The sequence below is a fragment of the Odontomachus brunneus genome, unplaced genomic scaffold (genome assembly GCF_010583005.1).
Source record: "Odontomachus brunneus isolate Ranch 3 - 2012 unplaced genomic scaffold, Obru_v1 Obru_scaffold_045, whole genome shotgun sequence".
Classification (NCBI taxonomy): Eukaryota; Metazoa; Arthropoda; class Insecta; order Hymenoptera; family Formicidae; genus Odontomachus; species Odontomachus brunneus.
Window position 1 is genome coordinate 456,905 of NW_022639495.1, and position 20,669 is coordinate 477,573.

Consider the following 20,669-nt stretch of genomic DNA (forward strand, 5'->3'; position numbering starts at 1 on the left):
AGAGAAAGAGAGAAAGCGTAAAAGAGCTTTAAGGAAAAAAGAGAAAGATATTCACAAACGAATTAAATATATAAGCGAATATTTATTCATAAAAAAATATTGTAATAAAATTCATCTACTTGCAATTAGTCTTGTGTTCGGAATATTATTGTTATATACAAATATATACATATAATCGAACTAAGTGATTAACAGTCTATATAAGGAAATAATCGGGTCCAACGAAGGATCCGCATTTGGGAAAATCCTGCGGCGCAACTACCATGTCGCTAGGGTCCCCGACTTGCAGGATAACATCTAAACCGCGAGTCCAATCAGCCGCGTGTTCATCTCGTAACATCCAATAACCTACGAAACCAAGTGAAAGTAGTAATCTCACCAAATTACGTCGTAAATTACGCTCTTATACAAGATACCTCATTCTTACTAACAGACAAATTGTTACCGTCAGCGCATTTGACGAATTTAGAACCAATTGTTCCTCAGAAAATTTACTGACGGAGAATTCGTTATTTATAACAACTTTCTAAATTTGCGTATCAAATATCTTTTTGGAACAAATATAAAAATTTTGTCAAAATTTACTTGAAATTAAGTGAACAAAGATATTTTATTATCTATCGGAACCCACGAAGTTTGAATGGCGTGAGAAATTTTTACTTTCAATACACGATAATTCAAAAATTTTAACCTTGAATGACGATAGATCCCAGTATATTGCTAACGATTGAACCAAGGTAAAGTAAGACATCTCATAATTCAGTTCATCCAAGTAATTATTAATTAATCAAGCAACTATTGCATAAATAACTAACAAATTTAAATGTGAATAACTTACCCGGATTGTCAGCTTTAAATCGCAACGCCACGGCACCAAATTTGGGTACAACGATGGTGTCTTTGGCCGGTGCACAGTCGAGATTTCGCGAGAACAGTTGCTTTCTCTCGTCCAGATTTTTTATATCTTGCAATGACATACTTCGTCCGAATTGTCTGGCACCTACCACGTAAAAGCTGTAGCCATGCAAGTGATACACTAAATCGTCCAGACCACCTATGGCAAAAGAAAAGTGACTATAACATAGCATATAGCTATTCCTATTTTACGTGTTATTTGATTAATTAAAGAGACCCGAAACAAAGACACATGTATATAAGTCCAATAGAAAGTTGGAAATTGTCGCTAGACAGAAGGAAATTGTCACTTAGCAGAAACATAGTTTCATGAGAGACATTGCGAACCGACGTTTGATGCGACGATTACTTCGTATACGATTTAATTGCGAAGCTTTATAAGGGAGACCAATCGTTTCGTGCGTGGTCGTTGGAAATCGCGGGCTTTCTTTTAGCTCCCGCGTGTCGTTGCGAAAAATCACGATGACGCGCCAAATATTGCTCCCAAGGGAGTAGAGGCGATATATACAACACACTCTGTGTGAATGATTCCAGGCAGAAGCTTCGATCAATACTTCCAGCTTTCGCGAGAAATACGGGATATAGATCAAGGACATCGGCACCCCTCGGTCAAGCCTATACGCCATTGTGTGTTACCATCTTATATCATGCGCCGTCTCGTTCGCTACAAGATTATCCCAAGCACGTGTGCGCCATCGATTAATAGTTACGTAATAATTGATCTAATAGGCCGCCATGCGCGACCTTGCGCGAAAGAAAGCTCTCCATCTCACGACCAATGTACCAGGTTGCTATATGAGTCTTCTAATACTTTATCATTCTTTATAAAAGTGTCTCGTAAAAAATTCCTTAATATTTGTTTTACGATCAGTAAACGAAGGGAAATAGACTTTTACGCGAATCTCGCGAAAGCACAAAGTACGTCGAGAGTTTTGTTTACCTGTGAGGATAAAAAATCTGTTTCTTACCTTTCTACATTCCATGCAAAGCAAACGCATACGATAAATATGTTCTTTACGCGGAAAAGGAAAGGGAGAGACGAAAGTCGCATAGATACGCGTGAGATTTGAGATGACATGAGATACTCGCGTCACATTGCAAGCTACATTTTAATTACACTCGAATCGGATTAATTACCCTGGTCCAAGAGAACAATTTCCACGGTCGCTCCGAGTGGCACGTGACGCACGTGTACGCACTCGCACATGTTGCTCGCACCGGTGGTGTCGCCGCCAATACGGCATCGACGTCGCGGCACGGTCTCGTTGCTCTCACCACGTTCGTCCTCGTTGCCGTTCCGGTTGCTGTTGGAGCACAGCATCCCGGGAGACACGTCACTACCTTGAGTCAATAGCGGCGACGACGGAAACGTGAAAGTGGCGTTGTCCACATTCAGCACTCGCATTTCCGACCCGCCATTACCTGGACAGAGAAAATGGCACTCATGTTGTAATTACAGTGTTTAGTCCAGTTCTGTAAATCGCTTGATGGATTTCAAATAATCGTTTAACGTCTCACGTTGGTCCGAGATTAATCACACGTTATCTTCGCGATAAGTCTTTAATCGCAAATTCGCTTTGACATGACTTTAATTACGATCGTTGTTTTCTTAATGTACACTCAGGAGTATCCCGAGTTTCTTTCATATAGTGTGATATTTACGACGTTTACCATTACTGTCCTACTCTCGATATTAATACGAATAGTTATTTATTTTCTAGCCTATTTATAAGTGATTTCGCTACAGGAAAGTAAGTTAATGAGAAATCAACGCTTTTGGCGATGCTTATTCTTATTAAGATTTGCGGCATTCGTTACTTTAATAACTCTTGAAGAAACTTTCTGCGCTCGCATCCATTTGGGTCCTCTGAATATTGTGTTGTTTTTTAAAAAGTCTTTCGATGGAGCTCCCTTACAATCCAGTTTTGTTTTTTGGCAATTGCACACACGCGTGTGTCCATTAAATTATCCGTCAGGGAAAAGAGCGATTGCAGACTCGTTCGACATTGATATAATGAGAAATGCAGCCATTTCGAGGGCAGTGAAAACGCGTGTCTTTCTAACCGGAATATGTGCGAGCTACGCATAGCAGGGTAAATTTTAATAACTCGAACTCAAATAAAAATCAATAGAGGATGCGATTTCTATCTAATTATTTCTATAAAATTTACACGGCAAAATGGTTACTTAGCGTTTAATCGACACTACATGTTTACCCGCGTAAATTAATGTCGAATACCTTTCAAATAACGAACGGTGCGACTTAATTGTACTTTCACTCATAAACGCGTCATTTTTACCTTCCTTAATATAGTTAACTCACCTATCAATTCGGTGGCCTGCATTTTGTAGTTAATTGGCAAGTACATTGTCACGTCCATTTTAGGTTTAGCCAGGATGCGCGGCATCTTTCGCATGTTTTGTATGTCTGTGACGCACAGATTTTCGGAGCTGCCACACTTTTCCACGGGATTTGTTGTCGCGGCCAAACTGGTCGTCTCCATCTCGTCGATATCCTGCTGATCGATACCGTCCACCATGGCCACCGGAATTTCCGAACTACCTTTGTAGTTGAGGATTGCCGCGCCATTTATCGTGCTCGTCCCGCATTCTTTCGCCGTATGAACGTTCATCCAGTAGGAAGCGATGCGTTTACTCGCTTTGAGCACGAAGTCTGCTCTTTCACCTATAACGAATATCGAAAACCGCTCGTCATTCCCATCGCGGCAGCGGCGACGGACACGGCGAATCGAGAGACGAGACCTCGTCTTGCGCGAGAAAAGTCAACGTTACAGTCATCGATTTTATCGTGTGAAACTACAATTCCTCGGGTTTCTCGCGGTAAATCTCGGCTCGAGCAGACAACGCGTCTCAAGAAGGTAAAAGTTGCAGGTCACTCATTTTTTTGAAGACCTCACCATTCGAAAGTGGAAACGATCAATGAAAAGACAAGCGTCATTAAATGAAGCAGATTTACGACTAGAGACATGCGGTCCAACGAGAACGCGAAGGCTATCTCGCTTTTTAATCATGTATCTGATATTAAAAAAAAAATAGAAAATAGAAATTAAATCAGCAAAACCAGCTTCATAAAGAAAGAGAATGTTCACGCTTAACTTTCACATGAGTGTCGCGATATATTGCTGTCGTAAAACCCGAGAAACATCGCGCATATTATATTAACATCTAAAGATTACACAGAGGCAGACAGGCAGACGGATAGACAGACAGATAGACAGACAGAGAGAGAGAGAGAGAGAGAAGTGAAAAGAGAGAAAGAAAGAGACGACAAATTTAACGGGATCTTAACCTTTCGCCAACGTTATCGAGGTGACTGGTCGCGGCTTTATAGGATGTCCGTCAAGTGCAATCAGGAGGAGCATATGGCTGTCGACGAACAACGTCACGGGACATGCACCAGCGCCTCCGGCATTAGCGACGCGGAATCGGTGACGTCGTCCGGGAACGACCGTGAATGCTGTGTAGGGTACCGTAGGTCCGTTGGGCTGACGACCCTTTCCATTGATCAGAAGAATCGCCGGCTTCATGTGACCCTGATTAAACGAGATTTCCGGCGAGTGTTGCCACTGTGTCACCAGGATCACGTGATTAGGGTCGTCGATGTCGTAAAGAGCACGATGAGGTTCTTTAAGATCCGCTTGCCTCACAATAAGCGAGCCGAAAATACCGTTAGTCACATCGGCGCCTGAAAAATTCCAATAAAAATTCCAATAATAAACGTGATTTCTATTCATTTCTCATGCCAGATTATCGCTCAATTAGTCGAATAAAATGATTAAACTCAGTCGCGTGTATCATCAATCGTTAAAAAGCTCTCCGTTACAATTAAAATATGTATTAATTTATTTGTCTATTAGAAACATATAAATTCTATATAACATGCAAAATTCATATTTATAAATCGTTGATTTAAATTCTATTCAGAATAATATACACACACTTTTTCACGCTCTTCCGACCCCTAAACTCTAAAAAAGAACTTTGTTTATCGATGGATCGATTAGCAGTAACAGTTTATGACTTTAATTAATAGTTTTTGAATGGGTACGCGATTTCGTTTCGCACTTATCTTATCTCATCGGATCTCACTGAATTTCTTATTATTCGCGTCATGTTTAGATCACCTGTGACCCGTGATAACGTTTCTCTCGGTAATGAAAATGTCCATTAATGTGAGCGGAAATTCTTGCGATCCACCGGCGTGAATCGCCGCTCACGCAACGCGGAACATGTTGGGCGATTAGGCTGACAAATAGTGTCATCGAGAAATGACCCCTTTTATTCGCAGCGTTATCGTTAAAACTTTACTAATATTTGATTTTTATATCGCAATTAACGAACTTGGATGATCTAATGCCTTCACTTATATATACACGTAGCTATTCTGCTCCAATTCATTACATAGTCACGCAATGAGCAGCAATTACGAACCTGCATGTGCGTGCCAGAGATGTGTGCCTGCCATGGAGGCTCGAAATTTATATTGGAAAGTCGTATAACTCGGTATTGGACACTGCGTCACCAACGGCACGCCGTCCATATATGGCATTTCCACTTGCGTTTGTCCGCGCCAATGTACCGCCGTAGCTTTACCCGGAAGACGGTTAATCACATCCACCACCAGGATGTCGTTCTCGCAGACCTATAAAAGCGTAAGCGTGTCTGACAGTTCACAATTAGCCGGAGTGAAAGACACCGCTATCTATTTTCAAAATCTTCACGTGATCCTTCTTATCTCGAAATTAAACGAATAATCTCAATTGGCATTTAAAAAAGAACACCAAGAGAGCGCACTCGCTACTTACCCTTCATCCGAAACGTTTCGATTGATTTTTTTAATTTTTCATGAGAATTAAAAGAAACACAGAAGAAGTTCGAAATGCACATTTTATCCGTTATGTAAATCGAAATGATAGATCTGCTAGATATATAAAGCAATCTGCTAAATATATAAAGCAACTGTGTTCCTAGTTGTTATTTAGTTGTTTTTTTCGTGTTTGTATACTTCTGTATAGATCTAAAAATTACGTGTATCATAAATCGGAACGAGAACTTCTTGAAAGAGCATTATATCGTGATTTAATATAAGAGATTATTGAAAGTAACTAATTAATATCTGATTTCACAAAATTGTATAAGGTATCTGATTTCACAAAATTGAATAAGGTATCTAACCTCAAGATCAGCGTTTCTAGAGTTTCAGAATAACAGAATCTTTGCAGACGAAGAAGATCAATCAGAGGTCTGACATAACTCTCTTCGCTTCAAAGTGCTTGTATGGTTAAACGAGACACGCGCGCGAAATTGTTTCCGCGAATTCAAGCAGTGCGATTAATTACAGAAGGGATGTATTGTGTACACTTCTCGATCACACGTCACGCAAGAGTTAATTTTAACGCCAGATAGAATGCTCAACCTTCATTGCAGTATTGCAGTTGAAGGTTGCCAATTGCAGACGAAGGAAGGTTAGTGTATCAATTGCGAAGCCACGTTGAATTAAGTCACATACAGCTACATGAAATTTATGCAACAGTTTTCTAAAATTATATCGGTGGCGACAACTAAAATCGTTTAAATCGTTTAGATAATTAATTCTTCTCAATATTTCATATTTTAAGAATATCTCGATTTTCAATGTAGAATACAGAATTTCCTATATTTTATTAAAAATTTATTCGCAACATTATACATCATAAAGTATTAAAAACGCAGAAATCGTTCAGTTTAGTCTCAAGTAAGTCAAACTGTAAAAAATCTCAAAGCATCGACAAATCGTTAACGAAAAAAATAGTTCTTATTAAACATGAAACTAATGAGGAAAAGTGATAAGTGACGAAGTGGAAAGAATTTAGAATGATTTACCGACTTCCCAACTGCAATTATTATGCGCTCGCGTTATTGATCCGTGGTGTATATTGAGGTCATACCTGAATACTAGGTCCTGGCATCTGACGATTGGCCGTAAGGATACCCCGTCTCTGTCCATCCGCGGAAACGCAGTGATTCGCCAAGCAAGCTGTTTGATTCAACGGGCAATCCCCACATGATCTATAAATAACAACGTAAAAGAGCGATTCGCGTGACTTTGATATAATTATTGCTTATTTTCTCGTGTTATATACACATCGATCCCTTATCTAATTTTCACAAAGATGAAGATGTAAAGAGAAATCTCTTAATTATGATTTAAAAAGAGATATGTGATAGTTGCAAAATTTCAGCTAGACGAAAGAGTCGTACAAACGAATTGTTCACACAAGATTCTGAAATGCGTAAACATTGTGCCAAGGGACAGAATTATATCATTAAATAAGTGTACTTCTTGCGCAACATTATCCGTCTTTATCGACATGACTGGAAGATATGGAACGCTAGTTGAGAGTTTTCTCGGTAATGCTTGATCCTAAATACTAGGTGACTGGCTATAGCCGTCACTATCTTCGTTTTATACGCCGATTCCGATAGACTGACATATGATCGATCAAGTCTTCCGCATTACACCGGTTAACGCTTAAAGATTGCATAACGATTATTGCGCCAACGAGCCCGAAACCAAACGTTGTGCTCGTAGTGATTGCATGTTTAACGTAACAGTAAGAGTAACGCTTCAGTGCTGCAATCATAAAAACAGACTGTCCATAATATTATCATTTTGCGAGATGCATGCAACACCGCGTGAAGAAATATGTCGTGCTTTCTTTGCGTGAGTTGCAGTTTTGCTGTGAGTTGCAAATGCAGTTTTGTTGCATTTTTATGATATGTTCGTAAAGAAACTTCGCTCACAGTATTCGCGCTCTGTGCGCGAACAGAAGATAAAATCCCAACATGAAATTCAACATGAATAAATTACACAAAAGCTAGGAAAAATGAAAACTAAAACTATAATCTTATGTTTTTCATTTTTGTTTGATACATTAAATTACTATAATGAAATCAAGTTTGTACTTGTAGATTCTCTTTATGCGCACACATTACTCTATTTTCCATACGGTGTTTCTTCCATTTTTCATAATATATATTAAATAAACGACACGATAGGTTGTACTTTCTAAATTCGACACGATAATACAACAACGAAGATTGATTAACTAGGGCAGAATTTGTATTGGAATGCTTCTTATATAATTGTCATTAAACTGCAATGTATGTTGACATGTAACGTAAATGTGCTGCTCGTGTTGCTGGCACGAAAGTAAAATCTACTTCAAAGTTTTTTATCTTACTATTTCTATTACATAAACGTTACAAAGTAAGAACTACGTTATAATAACGCATGATATCCCATTTAAGTAACTTTAAGTACTGCTTATTTTCCATATTTATATATTATTACACGAAGAAACATTTTTTTATTATTTTATTACATAAAAACCAGATTATATATAAAATAATTTTTAATTCATCAAATTCTTAACCTCGGTACATTTCAAACAGTCATTGAAGAATGATATACGACTCTGAGAGACCGTTACTCGTAAATTACTTGTAGATTGTTATCGCGTGCACGCGTTTAGATCGCAAAGTTTCAGCTGAGTAGTGATTCAACTTACTTGCTGAGCGACTGGAAGACCTCCAAGGTGAGTTTCACCCGGCAGATCATGGGCCAATCCAAGTGATGACATGGTCTGTCGCAGGAGAGAAATGTTTGTTCTGAAAAAAAAAAAACAGACGGGCTGAAGAGAAAGAGAGAGAAGTATGAAAGAATCTCACACGATGAAAGCGGTTTCCTTATGTATACGGTTTAAACAGTAAAAACACGATTCAACAGACGGGACAGATGAAAGTTATAAGCTGTATAGAAAGTACCGTTCGGGAGAGAAAAATTAATGATGCGTGCGTGCGTTATAGCACGTGTATCGATACTGTGCAAATTGTATGGAGTTGCGAAACGTACGCGCTTCCCTCATTATTTCGCGTTATTATTACTGTGTGGCGATCATTAATAGTTTCGTTGGAAATCCTTAATCCTTTTTGATCGATCTTGCGAGTTACCGCACGCTACCATTGACTGATATCGTTTCTTGGCACCTAAGTACTTTCTACGTTATTACATGAATCAATTTTTTTCACGTTTTTATAACGAGGATTATTTAGAGATTTAGAGATTATTTAGATATAACCAAGTTATAATGCGTCTTATAAAACGAGTCTAAATTTCTCCCGGTGCACTAGAATTCTCCTAAAGTAATTGTTTCAACTTACTAGGTCTGTAATTGTTAATGTGCAAAAACGTCGCCGCAGCCGCGATCATAGTTACAACCACGAGACATCGTAAAATGTATGTGGTTGGTGTCACCACGTGATGGTGGAGGCGCTTAGGAGGATACATCGTCTGCCGACGTTATTATGCGAGGATAACAAGAGGAGACGACATGCTAAACCCAGACGGGCCCTCAAGAATTTACCTACACACTCTGAATGAAAGTTATGTCAGTAAATTTTAGAGAACATAATTTCGACCATAAGTAAGTCGATGAAAGCGGTGAACATACACTATTATTTATAGTTTGCACGACATGTGTTTTGAGTACTGATTAGCCATATACGATAGAGTCCTGTCAACGAGAGAAAAGTGTACGGCGACTTTCTACGCCTGAAGGCTTCAAAGGTCGATGTCGAGGGTGATGAGACGAGAGGGTCGAGAAGGAAAGTCGACCCTGAAAGTAAAAGAAATATTGCTCGTACAAGTGAGACCGAAAGTGCAGCAGCTGTCTGCCTCGTTTCCATTTAGGTAGGCTAATTTTATAGCCTAAACGCAGCAGCTGCCGCGTCATTTGTCGTTCAGTTCTCACGAGAAACGAGTGGATGATTTGCAAATAATAAATTCGAAATGCAACAAGATCTCAGGAGATCATCGATCACGGTAATGATAACAATATCATCGGATATTGTTATGACATGCTTCTTTTTACAAGCTAAGTTTCGCAGAACGATCGTGCAAAGTATAAGATTATTCGCATATTTGATTACGGCTGTAATCGTTAATTCGTTAAAAAATCCGATAAAATTCCTCGTTATGAATACAACACAAATTGTGGTTATTTCGTGAAAAGTATCGTTACATTATGAATGATGAATAGTGTTATATGACCTTAGAAAAGAAGATCAAAAATATAAAGGAGAGAAGGTCAAGAACAATGGTGTTATATGTGGCCGCCTAATTATGTTGTTTTCGTTCTCCATTAGACACAAAGTCAGTATAATTACGTAAAACTTGTATAATCTTTATATAACATATGTATAAAGATAATTTGATTACACGTGTGGCACGACTTAACGAAAATTATACGTCCGAGAATTTTTTCGTCAAAAATTAATATTATTCATTAGTAAAAACTTAAAACCGTACAAGAAGAATTCCATCATAAAAGGTTATTTAACAATGCAACATCGGACAAAAGTTTAGGTGAAATATAGTTTTAATTACGGATGCGCATGCACACGGTATCACAGTTTACATGAGTATTGACTAAAGTTTTCTCTTTCGATACAGATTTCGCATTTTTGTTTCCCAACTTATTTACACAGGGAAATGCCCCTGATAATAATAGTAAATGAAATTCATATGTCAATTTAGAGAAGTTCTGAAATTATTAATCAAAGAAGTCCTCTCTCTTTCTCTTTCCAATTCACCAATCTCCCAATATATAATACTACACTTTGTTTTATTTATTTCAACACACATCGATCAGATACTCTTTTCTTATTAAATGCAAATCTATATGTACATATCAATAAAAATAGATACACGCTATCATCCAGAATAAATCATTATATTACACGTGGACAATTCACTGACAAGCCGCATATGTCACGAAACATGATAGAGAACAGAGAAATAGATGAAAAAAAGTGTCCAGATTCAGCAATCTATCAACGTGCGCGAGAGCGAGAGACGTAAAGTGAAAAGATTTATATGAAGAAAAATATAGATTTTTATGTCACTGCACCACTGCGGACATTTGTAGAACCGATATGACAAAACCGCGGGCACAGTCGCGCTCCCCGACGACGACTGATGGGAGCACCGAGCCCGAAATTTGTTGCCAGAAACAGAGTTGTCTTTCGTTCTCTTTCGCTCCTAAACGTTTTCCTTCCCCATCTCTTTCTCTCTCTTTCTCTCTTTCGCTCTTACTGCCAGTATGTACACCTACGGCATGAACTTCTTTACTAGCTAGATCCGTCTAGAACGAGAAGGACCGACTCTCTGAATATGAAATACGATCGAACAACTAACAACAAAAAAATGAACGGATGAATGTTATGTTATAAATATTTACAAAGGAATTTTCACTACTTTCGCCATACGCACGTCGCCTCGAATTTTTAACATAAATCTATGAATTATCGTGTTGCATCCTCAATTACGTCAAGCTATGCAATTTTCCTCTGTTAAACTCGAAACGCGTGAACCAGTTCGCCACCCACTCGATTGAAGAACGTTCTGTGGGACAAAAGCAGCGACAAATCGATAGCACCAGGTCCTTCCGTTTGAATATAAATTGCCCATTCTGCATCATCAGCAAAGGACTGGTTTCGCGGTTACACACAGTGACGAATGAATCAATTGAAATGACGCAGGAGTTATCTAGACAGTGACCTGTATCCACGCGATAACGCAACTTATCCTGATAATGCAATCGATAATAGAAGTAAAGACGAGTTTGAGTAATAAATATCAGAGCGTCTTCTTTCTCTCTATCTCCTCTTAAAGCTTTATCAACAGCTGATGAAGACAAAAAGCGAATAAGATGGTCAGTGAAACAGATATGGCAATCTGAAGATCTAAATATTCGTAATAATAATGATGATGATGATGAATTTGATGATAATGATGACGACGATGAAGATGATAAAAATAACGGCGATCGTGACGAGATGATGGCTAAGTCTCATAAATCACTGCACCACTATCGGCTACCAGCCGTGCAAAATTCGTGCGGTGTGACGACCGACGTCGACGTCGCCGCCGTTAACGATACCGTACGCGCACCCCGTTGGCAACTGACGAGCAGTTTCGATTTCGTTTTCTGCAGAGCACGACAAACCATGACGTATCTTCCCTCACCAAGGAGCCAGCTAGTTGCCCACATGTTTCCAGCTTGGTGATCAAAGATTGCTGAAGAACTTTTTCCACCCAGACCTGCGGATGCGGTTGTGTTCGGTTACGCCTCGCGCATTGTACGTATCTCGCGTCCAACGTACAGGACGACCTGTATGCTTGGAATATGTGTCAGAAACGGTATATCGATAGGTGAAAGTTGCATTCGGAGGGCCCCCGCACCCATAGCGTCCTACCATCTCCATTTTCAGAGACTGGACCCTGTTCCATCTCTCAGCCATACAAACACTTTCATCTCCCGACCTTTCTCCTCCTCGTTCGTCGTTGGTCCAGCCGACGCGCCGATTTCGCTTTCGCTGATGCCCGCCGAATCGACTCTTACTCACGTGAGCGGATGGAAACGATAGCTGGTCCTGCAGCTGGTCGGTCGCTTCCACAGCTTGTGGAAAGCAAGTGACGTTTCGCTGACGGAGAGAATGCGTTCGATGCCTTGGTGTTAATCGGTCATTCAGATTGCTACATCGCTGCTTAAGCAAGACTTTCTAACCAAGAAGATCATATGTTGTTAAATCTACCTGAACAATAGAGATTGCGAAGCTGCAACACGGCTCCGACGAGAGATCGATCGTGTTTCGCGAACGCAACGAATTTCCCGTGACGATCGTCCCTTCATCGGAGCGAGGAAAACGAGAAAGACTATCCGGCCCGTTGAATAAAAAATATTGGCTAGATTCCAGGTAACGCAAAAGCGCGAGAAAATCAGGCGATAAATTGCGGTCGTGTTAATTCAATCGAGCGATTTAAATATATGGAAATTAAACGAATTAATAATTGTTTTTTAAACGTCGTGACTTTGCGTTTCTACGCGGTAGCAAGTCATCGTATGTGGCGCTGGAGGAAACGCTCTAGACGTTTCTTATCAAAATGATGTCAATTCGAGCATTTTCTCCATAGGAGTGTTAAGAGTTCACAAGCTATGAACGAATAATCGAATGACATCATGTATAAATAATGTATTGAGATTAACTCGTCAACGTATTCCTCTCGCACGAGTTCGTTTTGCCGTCTCATGTTCCGTATATACTACATATACTAAACTAGAAATTATCCCTTGATCCCAATCAATTATCTGGATTGTATAAGATAATATTATCGAGTCCTAATTACGGGTTCCAATTGCCGCTCTGCGTTACACGATTTACCAGAACCCGCTAACAACACCTTACACAAATTGGATTAGAATTAACCTGATCGAAACTATAGAATAAACTTCTAGTTATGCGTGCACGCGAATGAAAAAGATGGACGGATATTATATAAATAAATCTTTGCGTCGCGAAATGATTAGATTAGATATAAATAGTGTACGATATAATTCGCGAAATGCAAACTATCGTATTTTCCGATGACATGTGTCACGGATTACCTAATGAGCGACATTGAATAACGAAATTGCATTACCCAGATCCATATTGACATTACGTTACTCAATCCTCATTAAACACGGCTGTCATTATTGCATGATACGCTAAGCTTTGAGTGTCGCTTCCTGACTTTATGCTAAATAACGATCGTGTCAATTGGCACATTCTATTATACGAACTGTACTTCGAAAGTGGCCGCTTTTCCTTGGACGTTTCCTATCACGAAAATATATCGTACTTCGTAATTACATGTTCCTTCTTTGCTCTTTATCCAATGCGCGACTCTTCGCCTTCATTGTAACTTTCTCTGCATCTCATCCTCTCACTCACGAAATCTTGTTCAGGAGAGTTTCAGTATGAACGCACGCATCAGTTGACCTGATTCAAGAGTTTAATCGCTTAGTGCTATCGGACGTTATCGTTGTTCTAAGTGAAAAGACAGTCACTTGTCGATAAAAATTATTATCCCCGGGCTAAACAGGTGAAAGACGCATCGCGAATTTCTCTAAAACCTATTCCATGTTACTCGTGGAAACTTTATTATCTCGCTTCCTCTTGGGCAACGTGTTTTTCTGCACATGTACCAGTAACACTTAAATAGGATCTTATCTTGCCTTGAGACGTTTTGATATACTTTTCAATGTATTTCTCTATGTGCAATGATTGTCACGAATGATCTCATATAGGTTACCAGGTAATCAAGAGGAACACGTTTGCTTCAATGTTAGAAAGGAACCAGGTTAATAATGAGTGTATGCACGCATGTACAATGAAATATGTATAAACTGATAAACAGTTTGAGCAATAATGATCTTCTTTTCGTTGTATCTCCTATATGAATCTGTTTTAATAACAAAATAAACGTAGACATACACACGAATGCATCGATAACTCGACAACTGGTTTCGTACTTCGTTGCAATTTGTATCTTTTCGGCGTTATTATCCATTTTCTCTCAGTGTTCTTGTGCTTATAATATTATCTATAATCGTAATCTTACGTTCTACTTCGCGTCAAGATTCAAGTATTCTACAATGATGAATATAATCAAAAATTAACCTTTAGAGAGCCGGAAAACCACTATAGTGGTGATAGACAATTAGTTGCATTCATGTTCTACATTTATCTGCTTATGTGTGTATAGGTATTTACATATCCAGATATAAGTTTGTACCTCCTTCTCCATCCCTCTCTCTTTCCCCCTATTTGCTATTTTTTTTTTATATAACGATATAACTATAAATTCTCATAATTTACAAAAACTGACAGTTCCATCTTATTCAGCGACCTCAAAAACCTCTAGAAACCTATTTTTTTTTAATTTTAAAATTTTTATCCCCCAGGGCCGCGATCACCACTTAAGTGGTGGTCTCCGTGATCGGTACTTTGTATACGATATAAAGTACATTTTTTATCGATTTTCTTCGTGGAATCTGGTACTTCAAATGCCGGCCTTCTAAAGATTAAGATCCGTCCAGTCTGAATAACTGCATGCATGCACGAAACCCGCCTCGCTTCGTGTCTATCGTGCAATAATTGACGCTTTCACTTATTTATTTCGGCGTAACGCTTCTTTCATATTTTTCACAAGCAGCTATGATGGAGTCGAGTATCTTGATATTCACCACTATCTCATCTTCTAGGAAGTGTACGGGTCATGGATGGATCGCAGATTGCTTATGCATACCGCGATTATACTTTTCTCTAATTAAATGTGTGTTCTGTTTTAATTAACTTGGCAATCAAACGATGTAAATACGCAATTGCATATGTATCTGCATATATATGTTATCATGATTTCAACTATAATATAATCATGCACGATCATCAGAGAATGATATATGTCCGTTTATTTATTCATTACGTATGTAACGCGATATATAGTTGTGTATGCATGCTGCAGCTACAATACCTTGCCTATATAATCATCCTCTATATCCCTGATGTATGTACGTTAATTATTTCCTATATAGTTCATGTTTTTTTAACTAATGGAAGTATATGAGTCATTGTGTCGAAAATCTGAATGTAGTGGGGAAAATTTTCGTACGCGTTTTATATTTCTTTTTACAATCACTAATTTTTTCGAAATTAAAATTATTGTGAAAGCGATAATTTAAAGCGATAGCTGTTATTTGTTATGTATGTGAAATAATTGTTAAAGATCGAGAAGATGTTTTGTTTGTTCCTTAACTTAAATAGCTTAAATAAAGTCTATATTTTTAAGTAATTGAGGACATGTATTATTGTTTCAGTTTCTATACACAGAAAACACCGAATTTCTTATCCGCTGAATATCTGATTTCAGTAAAACCATTAGGTTGCTTAGTCATTTAGTGTCCATTAATAATTGAAAACGTATAAAACATCAGTAACTAACACGGTTTACGAGCGTATCCCGTTTCACCGGGAAATTTGCCATTTCTTAGATGGCAAATAAGATCTCTGTATCGAAACGAAATAGTATCAAGACCCGCTCCTAAAACATTTACAAACAGGTATACGAGCGCAGCGCAAATCTTTGAAGCAACGGATATTTCTTCGAAGTTAAAGAAGGGAGAAAGTGAGAGATATTTGAATAGGGGCACATTATAAAAAGAATCGTTTATATTTATCACAATCCACACTATTGAATTGTCATTGATAGGAAATAAGAAATTCTAGTACCTCTCTAAAGCGGAAATGATACGTCATCGAAAAGCGAAAGTAATTGTAAGCATGTGTCGTTATCGCGCGAAGTCTACACACTTTCACGTCCGACTCCCGATTTTCAATTCGACATATTTTTAGCAACATCTGTGATTTATGCAGCTCAAAAGAAAACACCCCCACTTCCCTGTTGCAACTAATCAAATAGAAAGTTTATGGTTGCGTAATTCACAATCTCATGAAAATGTAAAATTAATGTGCAATAATATAATAAATATATCTCTTTATATAATATAATAATTATATATATATATATATATATATATATAATGTATATGTGTGAGAAAAAAGATGGCATATATTATAGAGATCCTATTTGATACAATACCTGTGACAAAAGAGGAAATCAATTTTGCAGTTCAATAAAATGATTACTTCTTTAGCATAAAACGAAACATATGTTATTAAAATATGTTTTGGAATAATCTTTCAGTGTATCATTGCATATATCTTGTTTTCTGTGAGAGATCATAAGTGCTGTAAAAAGTCATGTTCATATACGAGTGAAAGCGAGCGTCTTTTTAATGATAATGTGAGTTGCAAATAAGAGCAGTGACAAACCGGGATGTGCGATTTCTCTGTGCAATTATAAGCATATATTTACATCTGCAGTTTCATTGGATTCTACCTTACTCAATAAAAATATGCATTTGACGACAGGATATTTCCTAATCACATAATGAAGAAGGTTTAGTGTTCGAAAATATCGATACAATTATCGATACGTATCGATGCCAGAGGCATATAGATACGTATCAATAGTCGTATCGATACTTTCGAACACTAGTTTATGACACTTACTTGTTTGGTTACCGACACGATTCGAGAAGAGAAATTATTATTGAATATATAATCCTCCGATATGTATCTATATTTCCGTAATAAAATAATTGAGATTTCTATATATCGCCTGACAGAAGACTAAAGTGAGGTGAAAAGAACTGCCTACTTCTTCCAGTGGGCAACTCTAAGATTGATAATGATTCATTGCGTCTGACAGCGCAACAGTCGGCTTCGTGTAGCACGTTTCGAGAGACAATACTCCTCAGGGCATATTTCATCTGGTGAATGTAGCAGCCAGTATGCTTGGCAATGGTTCTTACTATCAGAATATAACTGTAAATCTTGATTTAAGGACATTCACCTTTTGCAGAAAGTTCGATCTTTATAAACGTACTGCGCGATTTGCTATCTCGTATATCCTTCGAGGAAATACTAAATAGAGTGTACACGAGTGTTTGAAAAAAAAATCGTAATTCAAACGATGAAGAACATTGAGAACAAAGTTATTTAACAGGTATTTTACAAAAATACTTTAATTCTCTTTCCTTCAATCTTAATTAAATCAAAACTTTTAAAGTAACCGTATAAAACCACACTGTGCTATAGATTATACAGGAAACCACTCGATGTAATCATGTCGTCTGTTATAAATTCACCGAACGATGATCTTAATAATAGCCGATGATGCAGCATAGAATATCAGCTGTTCACTTATTATATTTAGTCTTTCTAGCTTTCCATCTCAACTTGTACCGATTATCTGGTCGTTATGCGCGGTGTAAGATAAAGAGATAATTTTTATAAGTTTTTTATATAATTAACTCTCTTATCTCCTAAACGAAAAACTAATTTCAGCGAGCGATTTTTATACTAACTATACTAATTAAATATCTAAAAACAACTCACAAATACATATTGATGAAAGTGAAGAACAGTCAAAAAGAATGTTCCTGAAGAAAACGACTACAGTGCACATTCAACTAAACCATCCGATTATTTGATCCAGTACAATAATGAAAAACGTTACACAACGAGGTATATCGCATTAAAACACAACAAGGTGTATCGCACTAAAACAAATATTTTCTATTCCAGAAATAACTTTGTTTACTAATTTATCAAGCGAATATATCGAGAAATATATATATATACACAAAGAAATATAGTTCATTCGTACTGGAAGCTGAAGTGTTTGTGCTCGCGAGCGAGAAGTTGCAAGTAAAAAAGTAAAATAAGCAAAAGCAATATAGACAGTTATACCCAGCTAAGTTGTTTGCATCTGCTACAACAGGATCGATCGCCGTAAAAAACCAAATGCCATTTCCACGAACCGCGGAGATTACCTCGCGTTTCGCGTTCTTTTCTTAATATACAAATACTGTTGCTTCCATTATCAGTTAATAACACTTTACGTTATTTCGATTACCGTAACACAATCGCGCGTCGCTTACCTGGCACCGGCGTAAGGTAGATGATAGTCGCAACCACAGAACCTAGGCCAACAAAGATCCCAAACCTGAAGAGCATCTCCGCGTCCGCTGATTGACAGATCCCTGGGTATAGAGTCGAGATGTCGAAGCGTGATCACGAGCCGCGAGAGCGAGGAAAAGCGAGGCTTCGAGAGACTGGCCGGTGTCGTAGCTGCGAACACACTAACACCGCTCAAGCAAGTTCATTGCCAGAGAGAGAGTCGATTCCCGATTAAAAGAAAGATCTTGCAAGTGCGGAAACGGCGCCGTGTGCGCGGTTCCAACTCACACGGCTAGGACTGTACAGGGTGTTTCTCGTAGCGAACTTGGTATCTGTTAATCTTCGTGGTGATGGTGGCCTTGTAACCTCAATGATTTTTCACGCACTTAACGATATACTTTCTCATTAAAGTGTTGCAGCGCTTTAGCTCATCAATTCGCGTGACGTATTTCCTCTGCACATTGCCAAATTCACTTTATCATGATGTCATATGTCGGCTAAATTCGTTTTAATGTCTCTTTCTGTGATATTATTAAAAGAAAATTATATGATCCCACTCTTAAAAATTTGAAGATGATCTAGAATTCTTTATTAAAAAAATAATTTTTTTATTATTTTTTCGCTGTAAATTGTGTAACTTGCATAAAATAGATAAAATTTTATTTACAATAATATTTTTTTCACACAGACCATTACAAGTGTTTTCAAAATTGCATAAATTATTTCAATTACAAATATTCTGTAGATATACACACATGTATATATATTTTTTTTCTACATATACATTTGTATATTATCAAAATACTATTTGCAATTTTTCTATTTCTTTCTCTCTTTCACCATGTGAAATACTTCATCAATACTTCACCATATATATACTTCATTTTAAGTGCAGATAGTGTAAGTTGGTGCAGTTATAAGGAACAGATGTATATTAAAAGGCATGATAGCGACTCATACACTGTGTGAGTCAAATATAAAGGATAATAACTCCTATCTTGTAAGTGGCATCACTTATACCTAGCGCCATCTACGCTCGGCCCCGGTTGTGGCCAAACTAAATAAATGACGTCATGCTAAGTGGGGATACGCATCAATAGACCTAGGCGCTGCCACGCCACGCCGCCACCGCCATAAAATTTGATCTCGACAATTCCGCCGCCGCCAATTTTTTTTGAAATTTTTAAAATACGCCGCCGCCACCGCCGATAATTAATGCGGCGCGCTGATACAATGGCCTGATTTACATCGTGTACTTGATATGCATATCAAGTACTATATTCGTACAAATTTGTACTAAATATTTAATACGATGTAAACACTGACGGATCAATTTGGTGTGAACGTACCAAGTAGGAGTATCGTGCTACCCAGCGAGAAAGGTTACGTCGATTCGACGTCTACTAGACGTCTATATGAAACGTTTATCTACCATCTACGTCTAATCTAGATTAAGATCTATATCGACCTAAAAACGGTCCACATTTAGATGTCTAATAGACCGTCATTTCGACGTCTTAAGGCGCCAATACATAGGAGCGTTCCAGCGTTCGAGCGTTAAAGCGTTAGCCAATCAACGTATCAAGTCCCAGAAGTATACTTGTAGTTCTTGCGGAAAATGGCACGTTGATTGGCTATCGCTTTAACGCTCGACTCTCGATGCTCCCATGTAAAGGTACCTTTTATCGATGTCTAATAGACCGTCATTTCGACGTCTTTTCGATCAATAAGTCATTTCTTACTAGATTGTTTTATAAAAATAACTAATTCCTAATTTTCTTTATGTCTTATAAACTGCTAGAAACCGAAGATTAATGTTAAACACACGTTAAAACTTTCGCAAATCCTGCCTCGATAATTTCGAATTTGAAGTTGTCACCCATCCATGGGTACGTTCAGATTCCCTACCCGGGTGCACTCTAATACCAGAAGTGCTATAGTATATGTAACATATACTATAGTGTTTCTAGTAATAGAGTGCACCCGGGTAGGGAATCTGAACGCACCCCATCCTGACTGCGTTGCTTAACCTGACGATCGAGCGGTACGCGGTGTACCAATGACTCCAACGATGTTCTTACAATTTATAAAATGTATACTTACAGTGTTCACAGTATATTATAACGTACCTAGCAAATACACGCGTTGATTCGCTGTCTATTTTATTTAATATCTCTAAAGTTTATGTAGTTATTTGCAAAATGACTTTGATCATCCCTTCCAGTTTAATGTTTTTCGAGTAATCTGGCATTCCTATTTTTGTAATACTATAATTGAATCGGAAA

At 38.0% G+C, this 20,669-nt stretch overlaps 1 protein-coding gene across 7 annotated transcripts; it reads right to left on the bottom strand.

Annotated features, from left to right (window-relative positions):
- Positions 1 to 62: 62 nt before the first annotated feature.
- On the bottom strand, positions 63 to 18,932 carry LOC116844713 (laccase-2-like). 7 transcript variants are annotated; one of them, XM_032816618.1, is made up of 11 exons: positions 11,845 to 11,984; positions 9,429 to 9,593; positions 9,139 to 9,350; positions 8,487 to 8,586; positions 6,864 to 6,984; positions 5,368 to 5,578; positions 4,226 to 4,621; positions 3,239 to 3,601; positions 2,053 to 2,337; positions 839 to 1,054; positions 197 to 348 (listed from the first exon to the last, which is right to left on the bottom strand). In XM_032816618.1, exons 3-11 carry the CDS (start codon positions 9,263 to 9,265, stop codon positions 197 to 199), a joined length of 1,971 nt encoding a protein of 656 aa, XP_032672509.1. In that variant the 5' UTR covers positions 9,266 to 9,350; positions 9,429 to 9,593; positions 11,845 to 11,984. The 7 variants fall into 7 exon arrangements, with proteins under 7 accessions (XP_032672514.1, XP_032672509.1, XP_032672511.1 ...); XM_032816620.1 differs by having other exon boundaries at positions 10,887 to 11,950; XM_032816619.1 differs by having other exon boundaries at positions 10,717 to 11,950.
- Between the last annotated feature and the right edge of the window lie 1,737 nt (positions 18,933 to 20,669).

Excerpts from the sequence above, each read along its gene's own strand:
- LOC116844713 (XM_032816623.1), bottom strand. The coding sequence starts at position 9,265 with ATGTATCCTCCTAAGCGCCTCCACCATCACGTGGTGACACCAACCACA. Across the intron at positions 3,602-4,225 it reads CTCGATAACGTTGGCGAAAG|GTGAAAGAGCAGACTTCGTG; the intron begins GTTAAGATCCCG and ends TATTCGTTATAG. Across the intron at positions 2,338-3,238 it reads GCAGGCCACCGAATTGATAG|GTAATGGCGGGTCGGAAATG; the intron begins GTGAGTTAACTA and ends TTCTCTGTCCAG.